The sequence below is a fragment of the Egretta garzetta genome, unplaced genomic scaffold (assembly GCF_000687185.1).
Source record: "Egretta garzetta isolate BGI_Z169 unplaced genomic scaffold, ASM68718v1 scaffold279, whole genome shotgun sequence".
NCBI lineage: Eukaryota > Metazoa > Chordata > Aves > Pelecaniformes > Ardeidae > Egretta > Egretta garzetta.
Window position 1 is genome coordinate 937,444 of NW_009260844.1, and position 23,667 is coordinate 961,110.

The 23,667-nt window shown below is 36.9% G+C and overlaps 1 protein-coding gene across 1 annotated transcript in view; it reads left to right on the top strand.

Annotated features, from left to right (window-relative positions):
- USP12 (ubiquitin specific peptidase 12) overlaps nucleotides 1-23,428 on the top strand; it is a 31,064-nt gene extending 7,636 nt beyond the window's left edge. Inside the window, exons 3-9 of the mRNA XM_009647138.2 lie at nucleotides 4,227-4,440; nucleotides 7,993-8,219; nucleotides 13,809-13,885; nucleotides 14,091-14,174; nucleotides 16,621-16,818; nucleotides 19,283-19,361; nucleotides 20,820-23,428. Of these exons, the coding sequence (XP_009645433.1) occupies nucleotides 4,227-4,440; nucleotides 7,993-8,219; nucleotides 13,809-13,885; nucleotides 14,091-14,174; nucleotides 16,621-16,818; nucleotides 19,283-19,361; nucleotides 20,820-20,921 (981 nt within the window). The 3' untranslated portion in view covers nucleotides 20,922-23,428. The remainder of the gene's footprint in view (nucleotides 1-4,226; nucleotides 4,441-7,992; nucleotides 8,220-13,808; nucleotides 13,886-14,090; nucleotides 14,175-16,620; nucleotides 16,819-19,282; nucleotides 19,362-20,819) is intronic.
- Nucleotides 23,429-23,667: the final 239 nt, after the last annotated feature.

Genomic DNA, 23,667 nt, shown 5'->3' on the forward strand with positions numbered 1-23,667 from the left:
TGATGTCCCATGCACACGGACAATCAGGAACATCAAGTCTGCCTATCATTCTTCTCTCCCTCTACAGTGCAGTAATGCCAACTATTCAAATCTGTGTGCTTCACAAGTTAAATCAATAGTTTTATCCAATGAATATGAAATAATGAACATTTTTAATCTCATAAGAGCTACTCTGGTAGCTCTTTAGCAGTTTACCTAGCTTCTAGAGCAGAAAGTTTGGTTATTCAGTCTCTTGTAATGGATCTGTGTGTTTTGGAGAAATTACATTTACTGGCATGGCCCATTGCAACAAATAAAAGTTGTCAGAGCTGCCGATGCATCGGAGCTGGGAGGAACCCTCGTGCTGCACAAAGAGAGTGTTCTAACCAGATCTAAGTTCTTGTAGATCTTTTGTTTCTGTAGATCTGTGGGGTTCAACAACCAAGTTTCTTCCCACTTCTATGTTCTATCAGAAGAGTAAAAACTATAAACCTCAGTGAGTGTGTGCTGGTTTTGTTGCAGTTTTCCCAATTATCTTTTTTTAAATTTTTTATTTCCACACAGGTTTAAGTATTGTGACTTTGATTTTGGAATTAAAAAAAAAAGAAGACATCTGTGTGGGAAACATACAGAGCGCAGTATTTTTATGAAAGGAAATAATCTGGTTTCTCAGAATTTAGAACAGTAGAACAATATGAACTGGAAAAAAAAGAAAATTTGTTTTTTTAATATGCACATCTTAAGATGATCCTCACAGAAACAAGGAGGCAAGCAATAAACCAGTTGAAAACATAACGTTAAAATAACTCTGCTCTATATAGTTTCTATTACCTTCCCCTGAACAAAGTAGAGAGAGCCTGTACAGGCTAACAGTTTAAGATACAAAATTCAAATGATGGTCTTTCTTAGAGTTATCTATGTTATTCTGAGGCAGACTTCACAAGCGTTTCATTTTCCTACAATTATATTTTGAATAAAGCTAGCTAATTTCTAAAGCTAGCTAAATACCCCTCTTGTTCTGAGTAGTTTGATGGTCTTCCACTGCTGTGCATTTTCATATTTCAGAGCTGTGTTGGAGTGTTTACACCATCACCACAAAACATTCAGATTATGATTGCAAACTTCTTATTATACAGTGCAGCGCTCACACATCTTAATTGTATGAGGTTCAACAAGGCCAAGTGCTGGGTCCTGCACTTGCGTCACAACAACCCCATGCAGCGCTACAGGCTTGGGGCAGAGTGGCTGGAAAGCTGCCTGGTGGAAAAAGACCTGGGGGTACTGGTTGACAGCCGGCTGAATATCCCTCACTACAGGAAAGACGTTGTGTTTCTGGAACATGTCCAGAGGAGAGCAACAAAGCTGATGAGGGGTCTGGAGCAAAAGGCTGATCAGGAGCGGCTGAGGGAACTGGGGTTGTTCAGCCTGGAGAAAGGGAGGCTGAGGGGAGACCTGATCGCCCTCTACAACTGCCTGACAGGAGGCTGTAGTGAGGTGGATGGTGGTCTCTTCTCCCAAGTAACAAGCAATACGATGAGGGGAAATGGCCTCAAGTTGCACCGGGGCAGGTTTAGGTTGGACATTAGGCAATTTTTTTTCACCGAAAGGGTTGTTAAAGATTGGAATGGGCTGCCCAGGGAAGTGGTGGAGTCCCCATCCCTGGAGGTATTTAAAAGCCAGGTGACGAGGTGCTTGGGGACATGGTTTAGTGGTGGACTTGGCAGTGTTAGGTTCACGGTTGGATTTGATGATCTTAAAGGTGTTTTCCAACCTAAATGATTCTATGATTCTATACAAGTGTCATGCTCCTGAGGCAGTGCGAACTGTCAAGTGAGGGGAGAAGGAAGGTGTCTGTTGGCCAGGTTTGCAGGAGAGCTGAGTATTGAAGAAGCAGAATCAGAAAGCCAAGTACAGGTGTTCAATAGGAGGTTGGGAGGATGGGGAGACTGGAGCAAGGTCTTGGGTGTTTTATAATGAGAGGTGAGCTTTTGGATTGGCATCAAAGATGGGAAATAAAGTAATAAAGGTGGTAAGACCAGTTTTTATTTTTTTTTATTTATTATATATTTACAGAAACCTCCCCACCTTTTTCCCCCTTGTTGTTTAGTGCGTGTACCATTACAATTTTTTAATGATTGGAAGCTTTTATTTTAAAAAGATTTTAGGTTGTGAAGCGATAAAGATTGATGCTTTAGATATAAAACAAATATGAACTAATTACATTTTCTTCAGGAGTTTGTTTGCAAAGTCTTCTGTTGCCTACTGTCTTTCTGAATTTGGTTGAAGAAAACCTTTCATGAACTTAATCTGCTTGCTTTTATTTCCTATTCACAGGCATGTAGGCTAATATACATTCATATGAAATTAATCTCCTGAATTTTGTTCAGTGTTCTCTGCTGCTTCATATTTTGGTTGTCTCTCACAGCATGTTTGCCATTCTAATTAATTTCTCATCAGACTGTTCCTTTTAAAAATTGGAATGTTGTGAAATTTCTGATTTGCTGCCTTTTCATCTTTTGACACTTGCTGTAGAAATTTTAGCACTTTTCCCATTTGATTTAATTTTAAGAACTTTCTTAATATTTTAATGTGGTTCTCCTTTTATGGCTATTTCTAATTAAAAACTCATAAATAGGTAGCTTACAATATTAAATGTTTTGACATAAGCTACTGTGTGATTTCATCTGCTTCCTTTAAGGAAAAAAGCCCTGGTTTTCCTCTTAGGTTCACTGACGTACTTGAGTGAAGATTTGGACCTCAAAGAAGCTAATATAAGCATTTTCCCTAGCTTAAAGAAATAAAAATAACAGGCATTAATTTCCTCACTTTTTAATATGGAGGTCTTAAAACTTATTAATATCTTTTTTTAAAATATACTTCTCACTCACTCTTTGAGTGTGTCTTGGGTATTTAGAAAGTAGTTCTTCATATTTCATTAACTTAAAATAAAGGAAAACAATTTACGTTTCAGTTTTCCAATTAAATTGCATCATGCTCTTTGTCATTGTCTTAATCAGAAGAGTAAACCCCAGTTACTTCCCTGTTATTCCTAAGGTGTAAAAGCTTTTAGTTCTTCTGCTCTGTTGAAAGAACCTGCTTTTAAAATATCTCTAAATGCACTCTGTCGCTCTGTCTCCCCATCACAAGATAGTCTTAGAATTTGCTACCCCTATATGTTACTATCTTTATATAAAACATAAATATGAACACGATTTTCACATCTTACAGAATGTGCGTAGCAGGTACGGGCTTCAATTTGCAGGTTGAGTGACTGCAGCTGAAAGGTTGGATTACTTGCTGAGGGCCGCAGAAAGATTTTTCTCACACTTTCAGTGTTAGATAATAGGTTTCACTGGAGGAGGGCAGCTTGAAATGAGAGCGGCTGTATCCACTGACAGCTCGTGATGGTGATGGGGAGGTTTGCAGCGTTCGGGTGAGCTGGAGGCAGTGTCAGCGATCGCAAGACTCAAGTGCCTCAGAGCTGGAAGGAGGCTGGGGAAGAGGCACATCTGGAGCATCTTGGTACAAAGGGGCTTATGGAGGCGTTTCTAGCTGCCCCATTTCAATTCAGTGGCCTGCCTCCCTCAAAATGTGCATCTCCAAATTGTGCATTCTTTTCTTTTCAGTCTGGATTCGAAACTACCACTCGTGCCGTAGCTTTGAATCCTACACAAGCCATGTTGCAATGTTTTAAGAAAACTCCTGAATGACAATTGTGTCACCCTAAAATGAGAACCGAAAACCTAGAAACAGGTTAAAGCAGTTGTTTCTGACTTTGATCGCAACTAATAAGATTTGGAGAATCCAATTTCTGAAGTGTCTGAGAAGCTCTCAATTTACAGCTGAATTTCTTCACGGTACAAGGTCATGCTGTGCCTGTTCTTTACTGTTGTGGCTGACTTGCGGTAGATGGATAGATATTTTTACCTGAGCTTATTTTGGGAGCTGGGGTGGTATTTGTTGAACATTTTGACCCAAGTAAATACAAAAGATTACTAAAAAATAAAATTTACAAGTGAGAAAAAATTATATAGTATTGTTCAAATTTACCTAGGTTTTTCTTGCATTTACTTGCAGTGTACTTGTTAATCCTTTGCGAAACAAATATGCTTTACTATCTTAAAATCAAGAAGAAGTGACTTGCAGAAAATTTGCCCCTGCTTATGCATTCTCTTATACTTTGGATTTAATTTTACCTCTCTACAGTAATACAATGCAAGCTAATAAATCTCTCTCTTATTTTATAGTTTGGGAATACATGCTACTGCAACTCAGTTCTTCAGGCACTTTATTTTTGTCGACCGTTTCGAGACAAAGTCTTAGCATACAAGAGCCAACCAAGAAAAAAAGAGAATCTCCTTACATGCTTAGCTGATCTCTTCCACAGTATAGCCACCCAGAAGAAAAAAGTTGGAGTAATACCTCCCAAGAAATTTATAACAAGATTACGAAAAGAAAATGGTAACTTTTTTTTTCTTTTTCTTGTGTAATAATCGTAGCAATTATGATTTAATTCTGAAGTTGACAAAGTGGAATACCTACATATTTGTTATGCTTGGAAAGCGTTCTTGGACCTGCACTATAAAGAAGAGGTGACCCTAGAATAAGGATGTAACCCTGGAGCCGTCTTGAGAGAGAATGCTTCTCTGTCTCTCTTCATGTAGAACTGAGTGTATCATCAGTGGCTGCTTATGAAATTGCTTGCTAATTTTGCCTCTCTATGAATTGTATTTTTATAATCAAAATTAACTGTAAAGCTTTTGTTCTGTGTTTAAAAAAAAAAAAATTACTCTTTGAATGCGGGAATCAGTCTCCCAGTCTAAGTCTGTAGAAAGGATACTAAGACTTCCCTCCAAGAATATAGCTTAAAAACCCACAAATTTTTAAATTCATTTAGAATTTATGCAACACTTAGCTTGACCTACTTTTTAAAGGCTTAATGAATTTTAAAATCACTAAGTAGTTGGCTAACTTTTTTTAGTGTAAGTGATACCCTAATTTCAAGGTAGTTCCAGAGATTTTTAAGATTTATTGTTTCTTATCTGCAGGGCTAATTGGTCAAAATGTTTTAGAAAATAATTCATTGTTAAAGTATAAACGAAACCTTGTAATCTACTACTCAATCTGGATATACTTGTATAAAAATATAACATAGAATTTTTCTAAAAAAACCCCACTAGGTTTAAATAAACTGTATAAGGTACGGTATTTAACACCACTGCAATAGACACATTTATACTGTTGTAATCTCTCCAAGACTGTATATGCAGGCTAAAAAAAGTGTTTAAATGTTATGATGACCATGTTTGTAGTAAAACCAAGAAATAAAATATTATGACATTCCTCATTTGAAGTGACCCCTCCAGCAAATGCACACCATGAGTTGTAATAATAATATTGTTAAAAAAAAAAGAGCTCTCAGGTAATGTACAGTCTCATACCTATGCAGAATAGAAAACTGTTGTTCAATTATCCGGTAAGTATACTTGAGTAAGTATGCTTGTATGTTGATGTATTTACAGAAATAGTTCATTATGTCAGTGAATGTTGACTAACTATGACAAATGTGCAGAATGGTGCAAATGGAAGGCAGAAAGTAAACCACAGGAGCCATTAAGTTCTTTCTAAAAAGTGTTCTTTTTTATGCTTAATTATGTCATGACACTAAAATTCTAAGCGGGAGAAGGCAATTGGAAAATCTTCATTAGAGAAATCAGATGTGAAAGTTCAGCTCTTGCTTGGCTTTTGGGGTCTCTTTTAATGATGATAATCTCTCCTTTTCTACAAATAATTGGCTAAATTGTCAGGCAGCGATTACATGGACATCATATATGCTATTAAGTGCTTATTGTAAAGGTATATAATTATGATCTTTAAAGAGGAGTTAGTTAAAGAATCAGGTGGGTATGCAGTACCAATCAATCTAGGTTCTGTTCCAGACAGTATCCAGCTATACCAGGGTGATGACTGAGAACATAATCTTAATGCATTCCAGACTACAATGCTGCTAGTCCATCTTTTTTTTTTTTTTTTTTATTCAAAGTCTGAATACAACATACATTAATGACCTTAAAGCTTACCTGGCTGGGAAGCAGCTGTGGGGTTGAAGTCAGCTGAAGGTATACTGTTATGTTTGCTTAAATTTCTTCTAATCATAAAATGAGCAAAGTGTAGCTTTCATTCTTTTGTACTTAAAGCTAATTTACTGACTGGGCACATAGCCCTGAGAGGTCCATCATGTAACACTGAAGAATCTCTGAAGTGTTTTACCTCAAGACACTTGTAGCTCTTGTTTTGCCTTGACTTACTTGATCAAATAAAGACCTTATGGTTGGCTAGAGCAGAGTTGAACATACTCCTCAAAAATAGCGTAGTAGTTTATTAAATAAACTACTTGGTTCTTCCTCTTGGCTGACCTATTACACTACTTAACCTCTCCAAATGATCTAGATTAGCATCAAATTCCCTCCTACTTTGCTAATAACTCAGGATTATTTTTTTTTCTATTTGAAGTTTAATCCTGGGTGCTGTCACGTGAATGATAGTAAAGCTTGCATGTAGTCCCTGTATGCACTTCAAAACTTAAGCTTCACTGAGTATCTTTTTCGTTCATCTTTCCAGTCCTGGGAATTAGGCCTCCACTGAGGGCCAGTCTCTTATATTCTTGGACTACAAGCAAATTGCAAGTTATAATTAATTGAAGTAATTGCACATTAAAAGACTTGTATGATATTAGCCAGTGATATAGAATGCTTTTTAAATTGGCAGGTAAATTTCCTTGTGACAATTCCTGATCAGAGAGAGAAGAAGTAACTATTAGTTAATCTGATTCAATGCCTTCATGGTTTTCTTAGTCCCGTTCCTGATGTGAGGATTTGTAGCAGCAGAGGATTTCTCAGGCTGATATCCCAGGGGACTACAATAAACAAAGCTTTCAGGGCAATACCAATTTGAACATAAACAAGGGATTAGACTTGTAAGAAAGAGAGTTCACCTTTATGCTTTAATCTGTATCATTGCTATACATCGCAAATATGTGCCAGTGAAACTATTTCCCTTCCACTGAATTAATCCTAAAACTATTATGCTTGGAAATGTTTCTAAACTGATGACATGAAGCAGAAAGCATAGTGAATCCATTATAATCGATCCAACATGTCCACCAGTAATAAAGGTGCCACATAGACCAATCTCCAGAAGCAGTATTTCAGATCTTGAGACAGATCGATTTATTACTTGAAGTGCTAATTTGAAACCTGTTTGCTATTTGCTGTGGCTAGAGCTTTAGGCTGATTTGACGTGGCTTCTACAAACACTACCTTGAGGAGCTTTGAGAAAGAAAATAGTTGTTTAAAAATATCAGTATCTTTAAGTTTTTAGTCTTAATCTTATTTTCATTGCTAGTATTGTGCTTATGACAGAGCAGCAGGACTGGACTTAAAACCCTAAAAGTGCAAATAAATACAACAATGTTTTGAGCATTTATTGTTCATGTTCTTCCTGTGATAGAACATGTAGACGATGAAACATTTCCTGTCATAAGTTATCAATTCATTTCTGGAAAATGTCAACATCTAGTGCCATTTGAGATGCCTTGTGGTGTCCAAGAATTGACCTAAGCTTGGCAGAGATAGCATAGCCCCCTGTAGGAGATCCAAATTGTTGTGGACTGGCATCTGGAGGCTGAACGAGATAAGCCATAACATTTCAGGTGGCACTATATGTAGTCCTGTGTTTAGGCAGTTGAATCATGCCCTAGTTTTCTTGCAGAATGGTTCACTCTTCTGTTAATTCTGATCAGGTGAGAGATTTCTGTGAATGTAAACTGACTTGCCCTGCTCTCTTCCCACCCCCTATAGTTTATGAAGTACGTATTTTGGGTTGATGTGTTGTCATGAATGATTCAAGATGTGAAAGAAAGACTGATTTTGAAATTCAACTTCTTTTAAAAACTGTTTTGTAGTATAGTACTAACTGATTAATTATAAAATCTTCTGTTGTTTTATCTTGTAGAGCTTTTTGATAACTACATGCAGCAGGATGCACATGAGTTCTTGAACTATCTACTAAATACAATTGCGGATATCTTGCAAGAGGAAAGAAAACAAGAGAAACAAAATGGTCGCCTACCTAACGGCAACATCGACAATGAAAATAACAGCCCGCCAGACCCAACCTGGGTTCATGAAATCTTTCAGGGAACGTTAACTAATGAAACCAGATGTCTTACGTGTGAAACCGTAAGTCTGTATATACTTTATAAAATTAATTTTTCCATGTTTTAGAATTTCATGTTTCGGGATTCGTTTATCTCAACAGACTAACATACTAGATTAGTTTCCTTCTTTAGAAATCTTACATTCATATGAACATTTGCATTTTTTCTTTCTTAGTGATTTATGTTAGTGATTATGTCTTAATAACTTAACGTCATGCTTAGTGATACATTCCGTAAATAAGTATCCTGAATCAGTTTCCACTGACTTCTAGTTTTTAAATTTAAAGCCATTGAAATCAAGATACTATGGTTGGCTTTTGGCACTGAGACAGTAGACTGGAATTTTCAAAGAACATAACTTAATGTGCAGGAAAAGTAATCCTTACCTAAATGTCAGTCCACAGGAATCCTTCTAGTACTAGACCCTGAGAAATAAACTCCTTTTCTGAGTAAGCTATACTAAAATTTTCTTTGAGAATAGTTCTACAATAAGAAAAAGCATGTATTTCAGAAAAACTTAAAATTGAATTTCACCTGCTTGAGAAAGAGAAAAAGCAGCACAATTTGAAAATTACAGTAATTCTGTCATGGTCTATGCCTTAGATATTGTAAAAAGTTAAATGACTGTATTTTTTGTATGACTCTTCATACCTATTTTCCTTAATTAGGTAATGCACATATTTCAGCATGATGTTGGAAAGGAGGAATTAATTGGATTAAATCTGTGTATTTCACATGTAATTTTCTTCGTCTTCTAGAAATACCCACCTCTCTCTTATTTCAAATAAAATAGCTTTATAATGTCATATGTAATGGAACCACAGAGTTCAGTAGATCATGGTGTTTTAAGTAATTTAGGTGCTGATTTCTAGCTGACATTTTTTCTTTCCTGGTAGATTCCTGCCCCCCGCCAATAACTATTTCATGGCAACTGTCAATTGCTTCTCTTTTAGTTCTGAACTGATTTTTTTTTCTTCTTGAAACATGAGTTTAGCTTAGTCTCTTAACATGGCTGACATTACCTTTCCTCACTATGGGATAGTGAATTTGCTGTCAGGATTTTGATCGAGGTACAGTCCTTAATACAATTTAAAAATGCTGATATGCTCTTTGCCAGCATATTTTATCAGTTATCAAGCCAATCACAATTTTTATAGTTTTACTAGTATTACTCAGTTTTATTTTTCTGTTAGCTATTGCTGAGCAGGATATATGTCTGTTTGCTACTGTGCCTCCTTGGACAGCTGAATTTTAAATTCAGTGTTCTAATACACATTGGTTTTTAGTATATTAGGGCCTTTGTTTTCCAAGCCCTAATAATCTGGAAACTATTTTATCAACTTCTGACTATTCAGTATCTCAGCTTGTGTCTAATTAAACCACAGTGACCTGAAAATGGGCACTTAGAAGCACATGTAGACACATTAAATAAGTAATATACTGTGAATAGTGTCTTATTTTCAAATGTAGTGAGCATACATGACTTTTTTTTTAATGTCTATTGGAAGCTGATGGCATTTAGAGTCTTTCTGTGTTTAGAAATATAACTTAAAATGTCAGGAGTACTTGGGTATAGCTCATGTAGAAGATTACACAGCAATAGTGGATGAATTAGTGCTTCTTAATGATAAGACAAGAACCTTAGGGTATTTTTTATTTAAATTTGGAATTTAGTGCATAATTAAATACAAAACATAATATATCTCTGCTCTAAGTGAGAGTGATCATCTAACTGGCCAAACCTACGCAATGTTCCTAAAATCAGCATGGCAAGATTTTATTCTAATTTCAGTTGTCCTGATTATAGAAAAGAGCTACTTTCAGGACACACTGTCTCATTGCTTAGGGACATGGTGTAGTGGTGGGATGGCACTGTTAGGTTAACGGTTGGACTCGATGATCGTAAAGGTCTTTTCCAACCTAAACAATTCTATGATTCTACGATTAGCCATTCTTTAAGTTAAAAAATCAACTGACTAAAGATTTATCCTTAGGTTAAGTATGGACAGTGGAATATAAGAAGCATAGATATGATTCTTTAGCAAAGAGTTGTGTCGTGGGTCAAGCCACAGTATAAAAGGAGTAAGTTACAAAATGGATTGTAAGTTGTCTTTACATGCTGTCAATGTGATTTCTTGTTATGATGCTTTCCTGCTTTCTTGATAGAGGCAGTATGGTGAAGTGAATGTTACAAATTTTTGTTGCTAATTGATAAAAATGATCTAGAAGTTCATTGGCTTTACAGATTTCCCTCACGATTTAAGAAAAGAATAACAGTAAACCAGAAAATAATGTGATTGACTTCATTAAGATTAAATTTGAAATGGCTAAATGTGGGCAGTACTTCTGCGGAGAAAAATACAAAATTGTCTTGGGTCAAAAACACCAAACATATGGATAATGGTTTTCTCCAGCTGATGGTCTTGCTCTTGTGTTCAGTTGACTCTACAAGGCATAAAATTCTTTGGCTCAATTCTACTTCAACTGAGAAGGCAATAAGTAAAATCTCAGCAGTCTCCTTTACAGGAGTACTATAGAAGCCTTAACTATGCCCTACTTTTTTTTTCTCTTTTTTTTTTTTTTCTTTCCTGAAACCAAGATAAATCATGTCCTTTGTTTCAGCTTCATTTAAAAATAGTTTCTGTCTTGGCACACATGGGAGCCTACAGTTGCAAAAGCTTTTTTGTCAGTGAGCTGACTCACATTGCTAGTGAAATCCCAAACTGAAAGAAATACAGATTCCATGACTGTTAGCCTCCTGAATTTTTTGTTCTGTGTGGCATTGGTCGTCAGAGTACAGCTGAGCTGTATGAGTGCAGATGGTGTCCTTGATGTGAGAAGAACATATCATCACCTTTAGCCAGAGTGTTGGAACACCCAAATTCTTCACTATTATTCAGATGCTTCTGTTAGGAGCACTCAGATGGCTTTTTGAATGCATCAGGGCTTGATTCATCAAGTCATGAGGTTTTCTGACTGTGTCCATCTTCTTTTCCATTCTATAGATGATTGAAATATATAATATCGGTGACTTTAGTCCAAGGAATATAGTGATGTTTGTTTGAAAGAGAACCTCTACAGAAGAGGTGGGGGGAAGTGGCTAGAGAGGAGGATGCCTTTTTAATAATTTTTCTTTTTTTTTAATTAAAACTGCATGAGTTAATGTTGAAAAAAAAAGCACTGTTCAAATACTAATGTTCAAAAAATCTTGAAAATTAAGAACAGCAATTTCTAAATTATCAACATAGATGGAAAAAATCTACTTGGCTATTCTTTCATAGAATCATAGAATCACTTTGGTTGGAAAAGACCTTTGAGATCATCGAGTCCAACCTTTAACCTAACCCTGCCATCCCACCACTAAACCATGTCCCTAAGCACCTCATCTATCCTTCTTTTAAATACCTCCAGGGAGGAGGATTTTACCACCTCCCTGGGCAGCCCATTCCAGAGCCTGACAACCCTTTCGGTGAAGAAGTTTTTCCTAATGTCTAGCCTAAACCTGCCCTGGCGCAGCTTCAAACCATTCCCCCTCGTCCTATCATCTGTTACCAGGGAGAAGAGGCCGACCCCCACCTCACTACAGCCTCCTTTCAGGCAGTTGTAGAGGGCGATCAGGTCTCCCCTCAGCCTCCTCTTCTCCAGACTAAATAACCCCAGTTCCCTCAGCCGCTCCTCGTATGACTTGTGTTCCAGACCCCTCACCAGCTTGGTTGCTCTCCTCTGGACATGTTCCAGCAATGCAACATCTTTCTTGTAGTGAGGGGCCCAAAACTGAACACAGTATTCAAGGTGCAGCCTCACCAGCACCGAGTACAGGGGCACTATCACTTCCCTACTCCTACTGGTCACACTATTTCTGATACAGGCCAGGATGCCATTGGCCTTCTTGGCCACCTGGGCACACTGCTGGAACACATCCCTTTCCTCCTCTCCTTCTCCTCCCCACCCTTATGGCTTCTGCGTGGGATAAAGCTGCCTGTGAAATCTTTATTGTTTCATTGAATTTTCTTTGATTAGACCAAGAGAGGAAGAATTATCTAATTGCATGTCTGAATAACACTGATCACATGGGTCCTTAATTCCAGCTGTCCTAGCTGAAGACTGCAGCAGAGTATTTTCTAGAACTGTTTTTTTTTTCCTGAGCCGTTCTTAATGCCTAGGCTAAGATGATTTCCACCAGAGTTCTTAGTGTTATAAACTCAAGTTTGATACTTCCAAAAGTGGTTTGCAATGGGATAAACTGTAGTACATCCCTGAAGACAGGAGATGTGCAGCACACAGAATATGCAGTTGGCTTTTTTTTTTTCCCACCCAAAAGCATATTGGAAGTTTTCCATATATATTCTGTGATCTCTTTAAAAGTATAAACATTACACTTCAGCATCTAAATGAGGTAGTAGATGTGATGCATTACCACATAGTGACATTTTTTTGTACCTGTACACTTACCCTTGGAAAGATTAGGTACAGAAGAGTGGAAGGAATCCTTGCCCAGTCCTCTCAGACATTAACAGAAGCTTTTAACTTAATTTCCTAAGTTTTTGGATGGTATTCATTCTCAAAAATAGTTCTCCTGACCACCTGTATTTTAATTTTATTCTCCATGTATGCTGCCCTTAGGAACTGTGCGTTTATCATCTCTTGATAATCAGAGAACAACTTTTCCAAATTTATTTTTATTCTGAGTTGAAAAGGGAACATAAATCTCATATGTTTAAAGACCAACTTACGTTAGTTCTCCCATAGCTGTTTAACTTTTCCTGCTTTCAATCAAGAAACTGCAGCCAGGCATCTTTTCTAAAAGCACTTACTTTTGTACCTAGGAGTTATAAAAGGCAGAGGACATTCTCGTCAGTGGTATTGAGTGTCTCTAGATACAGAGAGGAAACAGTAGCAGACAAAAGTTGAGGTTGCAGATTGCTATTTCCTAAACCTTCTAATAACATAGTTGATTTTCAGGGCAGCTGTGCATTTTGTCCATTACCATTTTTTTTCAGGATCTGTGGTGGAATTTATTCTGTGCTTCTTTTACTTTAATTGTTATGCTTATATTTTTGTAAGAAGTGGCTATACACTATTCTGCCTCTATCAGACCAAGTCCTGAGCTCTCATTTACCAACAAATTTGTTATCTGCTGCTCATTTAAGAGTACAGGTTTAGCCAGGAAGAGGCTTCAGAATATTTGTGCTCTTTAATAAGGACACTATGATATGCAAATACATAACTTCCAGTTGGAGAGACTCATAGGGGAAGAACAGAGGTGAGAGCACTAAAGAGAATAATCCCAGTGATTGTATTCTCTTGAAAAGAGTGAGGTTTGGAAGGAACTTGGCATTAATATTGTTGAGCTGAAATCACAGCATAATGACAACTAGCATCATATACCCCTACAGACACATATGGGCTTCCCTCTTCCTGAACAAACTCAGGAACAGAGAACTAGCAAATCTCTAGCAAATATCTGAAGTAGAAAGGCCACTTGTAACAATTTTTAAAGGGCTGTTATAAGGTGAAAGATGCATTCTGTCAATAGAAAATGGTACTGAAAAACAGATAAATTAGTATAACTAGTTTTAACTACAATCAATTGGTTCTTTTTTTCATGCAGATAAGCAGCAAAGATGAAGACTTCTTAGACCTTTCGGTTGATGTGGAGCAGAATACTTCAATCACTCATTGTTTAAGGTAGGTGTAAAAATCTGAATTTTTGTAATTTGTCTTTTATCTGTTACCTAAAAAGCAAGAATTAAAACTAAAAGCTCATGACCATAGAAAATTCTAGCTTATGTAGACTTAAGAGCGTAAAATTATGTTTATATTGTACATGTTTATGTGTATTCAGATAAGAAACTAGTATCTATAGCATTTCTTTTTTTTTTTTTTTATTCAGGGGTTTCAGCAATACAGAAACTCTGTGCAGTGAATACAAGTATTACTGTGAAGAATGTCGCAGTAAGCAAGAAGCACATAAAAGGTACGTCAGACTCAGGAAGGGAAAAAAACCCCATGCATTTCATGAAAACAGTCTTGTATTTCCTTGTGTGTGTGTATGAAGCAGGGGGAGAATGTTATTTTTCCCTTAATTTTTCTCACTCTTCTTCCACTTAAGAGAAACTTGGTTACATTCCTCTTGCTTGAATTCAATGAGCCTACTTCCATGAATAATGAGAATCCACGTAGAGCATTTTGGGACCCCTTTGATCAGTATGTATTTTATGAACAAGAAAAAGAATGGTCTTAAGACCAAAACTAAATTAAACAGACAAGTTAAAACAAACTGCCAGTGCCCAATCAAAGACTGTGGGTAATGATAAGTCACCAATTTCATGTGAGTTTAAACTTGGTTTTGTCTTGGTAATAAAATAATTTTTCAATTGCTGTAAGAATCAGTTTGATAGCACTTTCTTTCTGACTCAGTCAGAATGAGGCTTGTAACTTCTTTTGTTACGTGAGCTTCTGGTTTCTCAAAAGCATATGGTTAGTTATGCTAAGCTTCTGCTTGATGGTGCCCCTGAAAAGCATCAGAAGCTTTGTGGAAGCCTGAAGCACATTGTGTTTAAAAACAGTTCTTGCCTGCCTAATAATTCTTCTAGTTTTGTTTACATGCTTGAAAAACCTCTGATTTTGTGTACTGTGTGGTATTTATTATCTGAGAAAGTATTTGGTTGACGGGGAGCACTGACACGCTCTACTGGTTATACCACTGATGCTGGTTATTTGGTTTACCATACATTCAAGCACATGGCTTTTGGCATATCTCATCTGCAAAGCCTGCCTTCTCACGTTGCCTAAGCTTACTAATTGGTGTGTATTATAGGGTTGTGAAGCCAGGTCTGTCCTGCTGTTTTCTGTTGCCTTAGCTCTTTTTCTGTGTAGGAGGTAATGTGATCCCTCACCGGTGTAAGCTGTGTTGACATAAACTTGTACTGTAGGCACTGCCATGTTGGCAAAACACAGCTTTTACTGTTTGTATCTTGCTTTTCATGTGGGGCTTAAGTTCAGTTTCACTAGAGTCATAATTTTTTTCCATCTCTGTAACTTAGAGCTTATCTGTGGTAGCATCTACTCAACTAGCAAAGGTGGTGTACTGAATTTTTTCACCAGCGAAAGAGCTCCTATTATCAAAACCAGTTGCATTACGAGAAGAGGACTTTCATTTTGAAAAAGGAGCAGAAATTATATCCATATCTCAGTAATACAATAAAAATGTAACTCTCCCTAAAGATAGTTGCTTCTGTCATCTTTCTGCTCTTTTCCAGCTTTTTTTAATTTCCTAGTTCCCTTGTGGGCCATGGAGAAAATAGGAGCCTGGAAGGATTTCCTACAGGTTACTGTCAGTCTAAGTTTAATGAGAAAATGAGAAGGAAGATGAATTTTCAAGAATTTTGTCCCCAACCCCATTTCTTTTGAAAAAGGATTGTCTCGTGCACACAGATTTCCTGACATTTTGAAAATACAGTCTTAGGAGACGTGTCTGAAACCTGGGCTGTATTGTTGAGATTTTTGAGCTGCTTTGTGAGGCTGAAGGCAGTTTAAAAAACTCAGCGCAGTGCTGATGTAAGGCAGTTGGCTGTGCCAAGAAGCAGAGCACTCTGGCTTGGTTGCTCTGTTAGTATGGGCAAATTTATTGCCCAGAGAGTGGAAGTCTGTGTTTGCTGCCAGGCCAGCTGTGGTTAGCTGGTGTATGTGGATTTGTAAGCGCTGATGTGAGAACTCAATACCTCAAACTAGGGAAAGGGGCCAGTGAGCCCTCAGTAAAACTAGATTATCGCTTTCTAGCTTTGACTGCCGTAAAATAACACTGCAATAATTGTACATAATTATTGTGCTAGTGCACAGCATTATCTTGTTTGGGTAGCATGAGGTAAGGTGAGTAACAGTGGGCTATTTGTATCCCTTGGCAATGTTAAATGAATGGCGTGATAGGAAAACTCGGGGTAATACGTATGTAGCAAAGTGGTGTAGCAAAGCTTATTTTAAAAAGCTTGTTTGACTTGGCTAGTTTACTGAGATATTCAACTGGAATAGGATCTCTGGAACAACTTTGTTGCAATACCTCCACTGTATACCAAGTGGTTTTGCTTTTGGGAAAGCTATGGGGAGGTATGTTTAAAAATTGCATTCTGTGCTATGCAGTCATTGTGGCTAAATTATTATGTGGGTTCATCATGGCTGTTATTATTTATTATAGCTTATTATTTTGAACACGTTTGCAATTCTCTGAATTGTTAAAATCCACCTTTAGTTTAACAACACAGGACATGTTCAAAATTTGTTAAATGGCTGATTATTTGAGCTTTTTATGCTTGCAGAATTTTTTAAAGACTTCAGTAAGACAGGTTTCCTGTTTGTTGATATCAACTGAATATTTTGGCTGGATATTGGAAATACTGTTGATTTGGGTTTGGTTTTTTTTTCAGGATGAAAGTAAAAAAGCTGCCTATGATTCTAGCTCTCCATCTGAAGAGATTTAAATACATGGATCAGCTGCATCGATACACAAAACTCTCTTATAGAGTAGTTTTTCCTTTAGAGCTTCGTTTATTTAACACCTCGGGAGATGCCACCAATCCTGACAGAATGTATGACCTTGTTGCTGTGGTAGTTCATTGTGGAAGGTAAGAACGCTATTTTACTCAAGGGATTTTTGTATAAGTTTAACGATATTTAAAAAACAAAACACCCAGTATCACATAACTCTAATAACTTTTTAAAGATCTCTTAAAAGAAAAGTTTCTTAGGAAAGAAAGCATTGTGGGGAGATGCTACCAATCCTGACGGAAAGTATGATAATTCTTTGTGGAAAGTGATAACAGTGTGTTTCACATGATGGATCTTTGTACTTAACTATGTTTAAAAAATCCACAAAGCACACAGTATCATATAACTGTAATAACATTTAAAGATCACTTTAAAAAAAAGGTTTCTTAGGAAGGAATGCATTATAGAACAGATTCGTTTATAAAGCATTTCGTTTAGGGTGAGGATTTTTAAGGCTTGAGCAACATTTTCTGAAATATATCCATAAATTATGAGTTTTGTTGATTACTTTGTTCCCTGGCTTTCAAAATCTGACTGTTAGCTTTGTATTTGAATTTGCTATATTCAACAAATGTTCTTATGTTCTTCATGTCATGAAAGCAGGGCTGCTCTAGAAACTGCTGATTTAGTAGATAAATTTAGTAAATTTAGTAAATAAATAGATTTCCCGAAGTGGAAAATGATGATTTAACATCTAGAATCATAGAATAATTTACATTGTGAGGTCAACTACTTAAAGCTTAAAGCACAGCTAACTTTGACATTAGATTAGGTTGCACTGGGCTCAGTTTCATGGCTAGGAATGCTGATTTTGCTGCCTCTTTGGGCGGTTTGTTCCAGTCCATCAATGTTCTCACTGTGATTTCCCCCCCGCCCCCATATGCAGTCAGAATTTCTCTTGCTGCAGTTTGTGATCACTGCCCCTTGTCTTTCCACCGTGCCTTTCTGAGAAGAGCCTGGCTCTGATATCTTTATAACTCTTGTGTTTTGGGTAGTGGAAGACAGCAGTTGGACTCCTCATCTGGTCTTCTCCAGGCTGAATAAAGCCAGCTCCCTCAGCCTCTCTTCATCTACCGAGTGCTGTAGCCCTCTGACAAATGTAGTGGCTGGGCTTCCTCCACTTTGTCAGTCTCCCTTAAACCGACAAGATCATGTCTGGAATCCCATGTCCAGTTCTGGGTCCCAGAATGCAGAGTGGTGGGGATTATCACTTCACTGCTGGCTCCACTCTTACAGCACAGCCCCGCATCCCCTCAGCCCTGTCACCAAAACGATGCACTACTGGCTTGTTGACCTCCTGGGCCCACTACCCAGCTGGTTTGCAGCTGGTGCTGTTGGATGGAGTTAGTCTGGCACAATACTTTGCATTCCAAGTTGGTAAACTTCATTGAGGTTCTTATCAGCCCATTCTTCCAACTTCTTGAAGTCCCTCAAAATGGCAGACCTGCCCTCTAGTTGCCAGTTACTGCCTTTTGTTCCACCCCTAGCGCCGTTCCTCCCTAGGCAGATTAGGATTAGAGTAGGGATAGGATGACTTGATCTCAAGCTAGCCAAGACAGTTCTGGAAAATAAGCCTTTGTGCCATAGTCATCTTGTTCTGGATTTTAGGGAAAACAGAACCTGTCCATTTCTCACCGTTCTGTCCAACTCTGACCATTTCTCTCCTCTTCATTCAAGCTGCAGTCTTGGAAACTTACCCATTCTCAGAGCCGTGGAAGGAGATGAACCCTGTTTTCATTGAGTTGTGTGATTTGGTACACAGACATGTCCCTCACAGGTGGCAACCTTCCCTCCCTGCGCTAGGCATAAAAATTGCATGAGTGCTTTTAGCTGGTTATGAAAGTTCCAGAACTGCTTTAACTACTTGTCCACTTTCAGTTGTAAGGTTCAGCTACTTCAGAAAGGGTATGGTGTCTTTACTTGAAATCTGATTAGAAATAGGATACTTTTAAAGGGTTTTTTTTTCTGTCATAGTTGTGGAGAAATATTTTTGTCTGCCATAAACTGTGCATGATAACAGTTTTAATTTAATTGGGAGCCCTTCTCATTGCTGTGAGGGTTCTTGAGACTTCTAAAGCATCAGTTTAATTCAGTTTTTATTTACAGTGGACCAGGTAAAGAGATTTCTGACTGAAACTGTAAACGAACAGCAGCTCTACAGCTTTTTCTTTCTGAAGATCAGAAATAGTTTGACATCTGTTTTGTCCCTATGAAACACTGGAATGTTTTCTTGATTTCACTTCTGTCTCTCTTTTTTAAAAATTTGTTTATATTTTCAATGCCTGTGCTGCTTATTCCTCATTTGAAATTGTAACCCTTTTTTTAGCACAATATTAAATTTAGAGATAAGTAAGACCTCATTATGAAGATGATATAAGTGGAGGGGAAAAAAGAAAAGAAACATCCAAACAGAAATTGTACTGGTAGCCATTTTAACTACTGCTAAGTATTGCTTTTCTACAGGAAAAAAAAAAAAAAAGAAATACATTTGTACGTACATGTATGTTATTGTCCGTGTTCTTTTCTGATTTTATTTTACAGTGGCCCTAACAGAGGACATTATATCGCAATAGTGAAGAGTCATGATTTTTGGTTGCTTTTTGATGATGATATTGTTGAGGTAAGCTTTGTGTAACCCTGGACTGTTTTTCTCACACCAGCCAGAACGCATGCACCCCCCTTGTGTATATGATTAGTTAAAGGACTGTATGCTAATGAAAAGAGTCTAAATGAGCAATAGTTGTCTAAATGAGCAATAACCCCAGTCTAAATGAGCGTTGGCTGTGAGTGCAGAGCTGTGCCTTAACAACTTGACTGTACAACACTTTGAATTGCATTTTGGTTTTGATACTTCTTAACAGAAGCTTCTTTGTTTATGGCCACTGTCTTTCACCTTTGTTTAATAAGCTATTCCTGTGGCCAGAAGACATGGCAAGTGAAGATACAGATAAATTGGTTTTACTGCAATTCTTTTTCGAGGGCAATTTTTTGGAGCAAGCCATTTGTTCCTATTTGCTAGGAGCTTATGATTTAGTGGAATGGATCAATCTGGTAGTCTGTTTTTTCAAATATCCTGGATTGTTTCAGACAAAGGTGTAAATTGAAATGGCTCAATAGGGTCAAAAGTTCACTTTCCTCCAGGGAAAACAGAGCACGCTGTACTAGATCTCATATAATTTCACAAATATCAGGGACGATCTCTCCAGTTCTAAAGCAGTAACACCTGGCAGTAATGTATTTTTTTTTTCTCTTAGCCCCTCTAGAGGGGAAGAAAAGAATATTTATGTTCTTAGGTCTAAAACATCTCATTGACATTTAGGCCCGTGGTTCATCAAGTTGGAATGGCTTGCTCCTTCCTGAGAGAGGTTTTATTCCAAATAATGGGAATGAGATTAAATAAAATCTGCCTAAGTGAAGAAAAATTTATCTTTTCACCTCTTTATTATCTGTAGCCTAGTTGCCCTTGATTTAAAATGTGGCAAGAGAGCTTGCTTTCCATTTCTTTTGTAACTGAAAATGATGACAATGAAAACCAGACAATACTTTTTTCATCATCTCAGCAGAAGTTTTGCATCTTTCCAGAAAAATCTTGGTTATAGGAGGCGTTCCAAGCTAACGGGATCACAGGCAAACATTCTGTGTAAAAAACATAGAAAAAGTTAGCCTTCATTCTCTGCTTTCTCCTTATTCTCCTCTGCACTTGAGTGGCTTAACACTGAGTAGGTTTAGAAATGACAGTCTTTACTTACATTCTTCATATTGAGTTTAAAGTCTCAGTCGGATATTGTTGTCTTTAAAACTCTTCTGTGTGAAATTCACGCAGGCAATGCACTTAAGGTTGCACTCACTGTAGGTTCACTGAGTACTTAAAAATGTATATATAAAATGTATATATCTGCTGAGCTCTGTGCAGGTGATGGCAGAGGGGAAACTGAAACATAACAAGTTAAAAATTTCTTTGGATTTTATTACTTCATTTAATGATGTGAAAGTTATTTTTGTTTGACAATAGAGTTAATGCCATGTATATGTTACGCAAGATATTCTTACTTCAATTTTTTGGGGTTTTTACATACAGAAAATTGATGCACAAGCTATTGAAGAATTCTACGGGTTGACATCAGACATCTCAAAGAACTCTGAGTCTGGTTACATCCTCTTCTATCAGTCTCGGGATTGAGGGGGAACTGTAGTGAAGAGAGGTTTTTATGCCGCACACCTTCTCTATCTTGGAGTGGAGCAAGCACTGAAAAAAGGAAAGCAGGGAGCTCCAGGGGCAGTAGCACAGTTTGCACACAACTAAGCAAAGAGTTTGGGATTCTTAAAAACCTTTGTATCATTTTAATTTTATTTGCTCAGGTACCATGCTGACTACACATCTCCACTGCATCCCATAAGCAGAAAGAGAGATACCAGCCACTCTTGCAGGAGCTTTCCATTAGGTAGTACTATCTCTATGGTCCTAATTCAAAGCCCATTAAGGTCACTGGAGAATCTTTCACAGACTTCAGTGGAATTTGAATCGGGTTGTAACTGCACTGCCAGATTGGTGCAATAGGAGCATTAGAAATCTGTATTTTATACAGACTTTGTGTATAAAAGGTAAAGGACTCTCTGTGAACTTAGTTTCCTGTGCTTAAGTTTAAAAGAATGAGGTTGGAAGGGTTAACACGTAAGGAAGAAGATACATCTGGGCCCAACACAATTGCCTTCTTGATGGTAGTAGTTTAACTGAAGATATAAACTGGTGTCGGGGAGGCAAGTATGTTTTGCTTCTCTGAAGAAGCTTACGTTATTTATAATGTATGATCGGGAACAATCAGTCAAGATTATGGCTTTTAATCTCCGTATGGGGAAAGATTTGGTTTGTAATAGCTTATTTTTATTTATAAATTATTGTAACTTAGGATCTTGTGTATTGTCCTTTATTCTAACAAGTATTGGAAATTTTATATATTAATTTGAATTAAAACTAATTATGTTTAAATGTTAAAGAAGAGCCAATATAAATTCTAAAAATAATGCCTACAATGTCTGTAAAAAACGAATAACACAGAACAGAGATTTCCTTCTGGAGGAACTGGTATCTAAGTGAGGTACTTTATTTAGTTAAATTAGAATATCATCTTTCCATTAATGAGTGAAAATAAGTGATCAAACTGTTACATAGAAGATTTTAAGAATGCGTATCATAAGAAAATGATGGTGCAGTGGCGGTATACTGGTCTTTATAGTTCTTTAATAATTTGTTAATGTTTCATAATTATGCAAATTAGAATGATTTGGATTGAAGTAAACTATTTTCAGAATATTATTCCCTCTCCTAAAAATGGATCCAATTCTGTTGCCAAGGGCATGGGTGACTATCTTAAGGACCACTCAAGGTCTCAGGTGTAAATTATGTGTGAGTAATAAAAAGAAATAGGCTTGGAATTTCACAAGACTGAAGATACCACATTCCTTTAAAAGTAATAATACTTACGTCCTGTAGGGTAAAAATTTCTGAAACTAAGCAGTTTGCCTTGCTTTAGGTTTATGAAACAGCATTAAGAATTAAATCTTGACAAAACAGCTGATCTGTAAGAAATGTGAACTATTGCGATTTGACATTCTTCTGCTTAACCAATACGTTGTTTGACAGTAGCTGAATGTAATTTCTGGAAAGTCATGGGTTGTGCATTCCAGATTATGGCAATCAGGTCTTGGAAGTCCCTGTCACTCCCTCTTCAGCTAGTGATTTTTACATTATTGTAATTTTCTAAGGTTATTTTATTGATACTGTTACAACTTTTAAAAAGAATGTCTCCTGTCTGCTGCTATAACTGACTATTTACTTACCTGTATCTTTTAGCTCAGGAAATGACTTCACCTATTCACTCAGTTGAACAAATCTTTAACAGGGTCACTAAATAAATTGGGCTATTTAGCAACTGTCATACTGTAACAAATTGCTTTTGTAAAATGCAAAGTTTCTAAAGCCTTGGTTTGGCTAGAATTCTTTTATAGAAAATTATGTATCATGATTAAACTACCAGCACTGTAAAGTAAAGCTTAAATATTGTAGGAGATGCAGAAAATATGATTGGATTTTTCTTGAAGGATTCAAATAATTTTAAAACCTTTTTTTCAGCTTTCGGTGGGAAAAGGGTTAAGGGGTGAATCAGTTGGGCAATGGTGCAGGTTAGAAGGATGAAGTCCTTTGCATACTTAAAGGTACAGCATTGTAAAAGAACTGTCACATTACTTTTTGCTAATTAAAAATGTTTGGGGTTGGTTTTCTTTTTTGCTTTTTTACTTTTTTTTTCTTTTGTGCAGTTAAAAGCTGAGGCTAGTTGCTAAATATTTTATACCCTAACAAAATTTAAAACATTTTCGTTGTATCACTGGTTTTACTCCTGCAATGTATTTTTATAAGATACTGACTTTTATTTTGTGTAGCATTTTTGAGATAGTATTCCAAATTATATCTTTCATTTTTCATTTAGTGCAGCTGAAATAATTTTAAGTTCTTAATTAGACTGATAACAGAAACTGCAACTTAAAAAAACTGAGGAGAGGCAGGAAGTACAAAATATAACTGATTGGTATGTAAAACATAGGATTTTTTCTTGGCTGTAATACAGTGGGGAGTGTGGGAAAGTCGTCAGTTGTTGTATTTGCTGTGTAACTATGTAAATGTTAATTGGGACTACAGTCCCCTATTTTGTATATTGGAGCAAAAAACTTCTATTAAATAAAGTATGTTCTCTAAAGGTAAGTACTGTATCCTTTGTGGAGCCCGAATGATCAGTCAGCTGCCTTCTGTGCTTTTCAGTGTTTCCAAACCTAAGAGGTATCCGGACTTTCCCATGTTAAGCTAACTGCCCTGAGCCATGGAGGGAAAAGCATCTTTAAATACACTGCATTATATATATTTCTAGATGTGT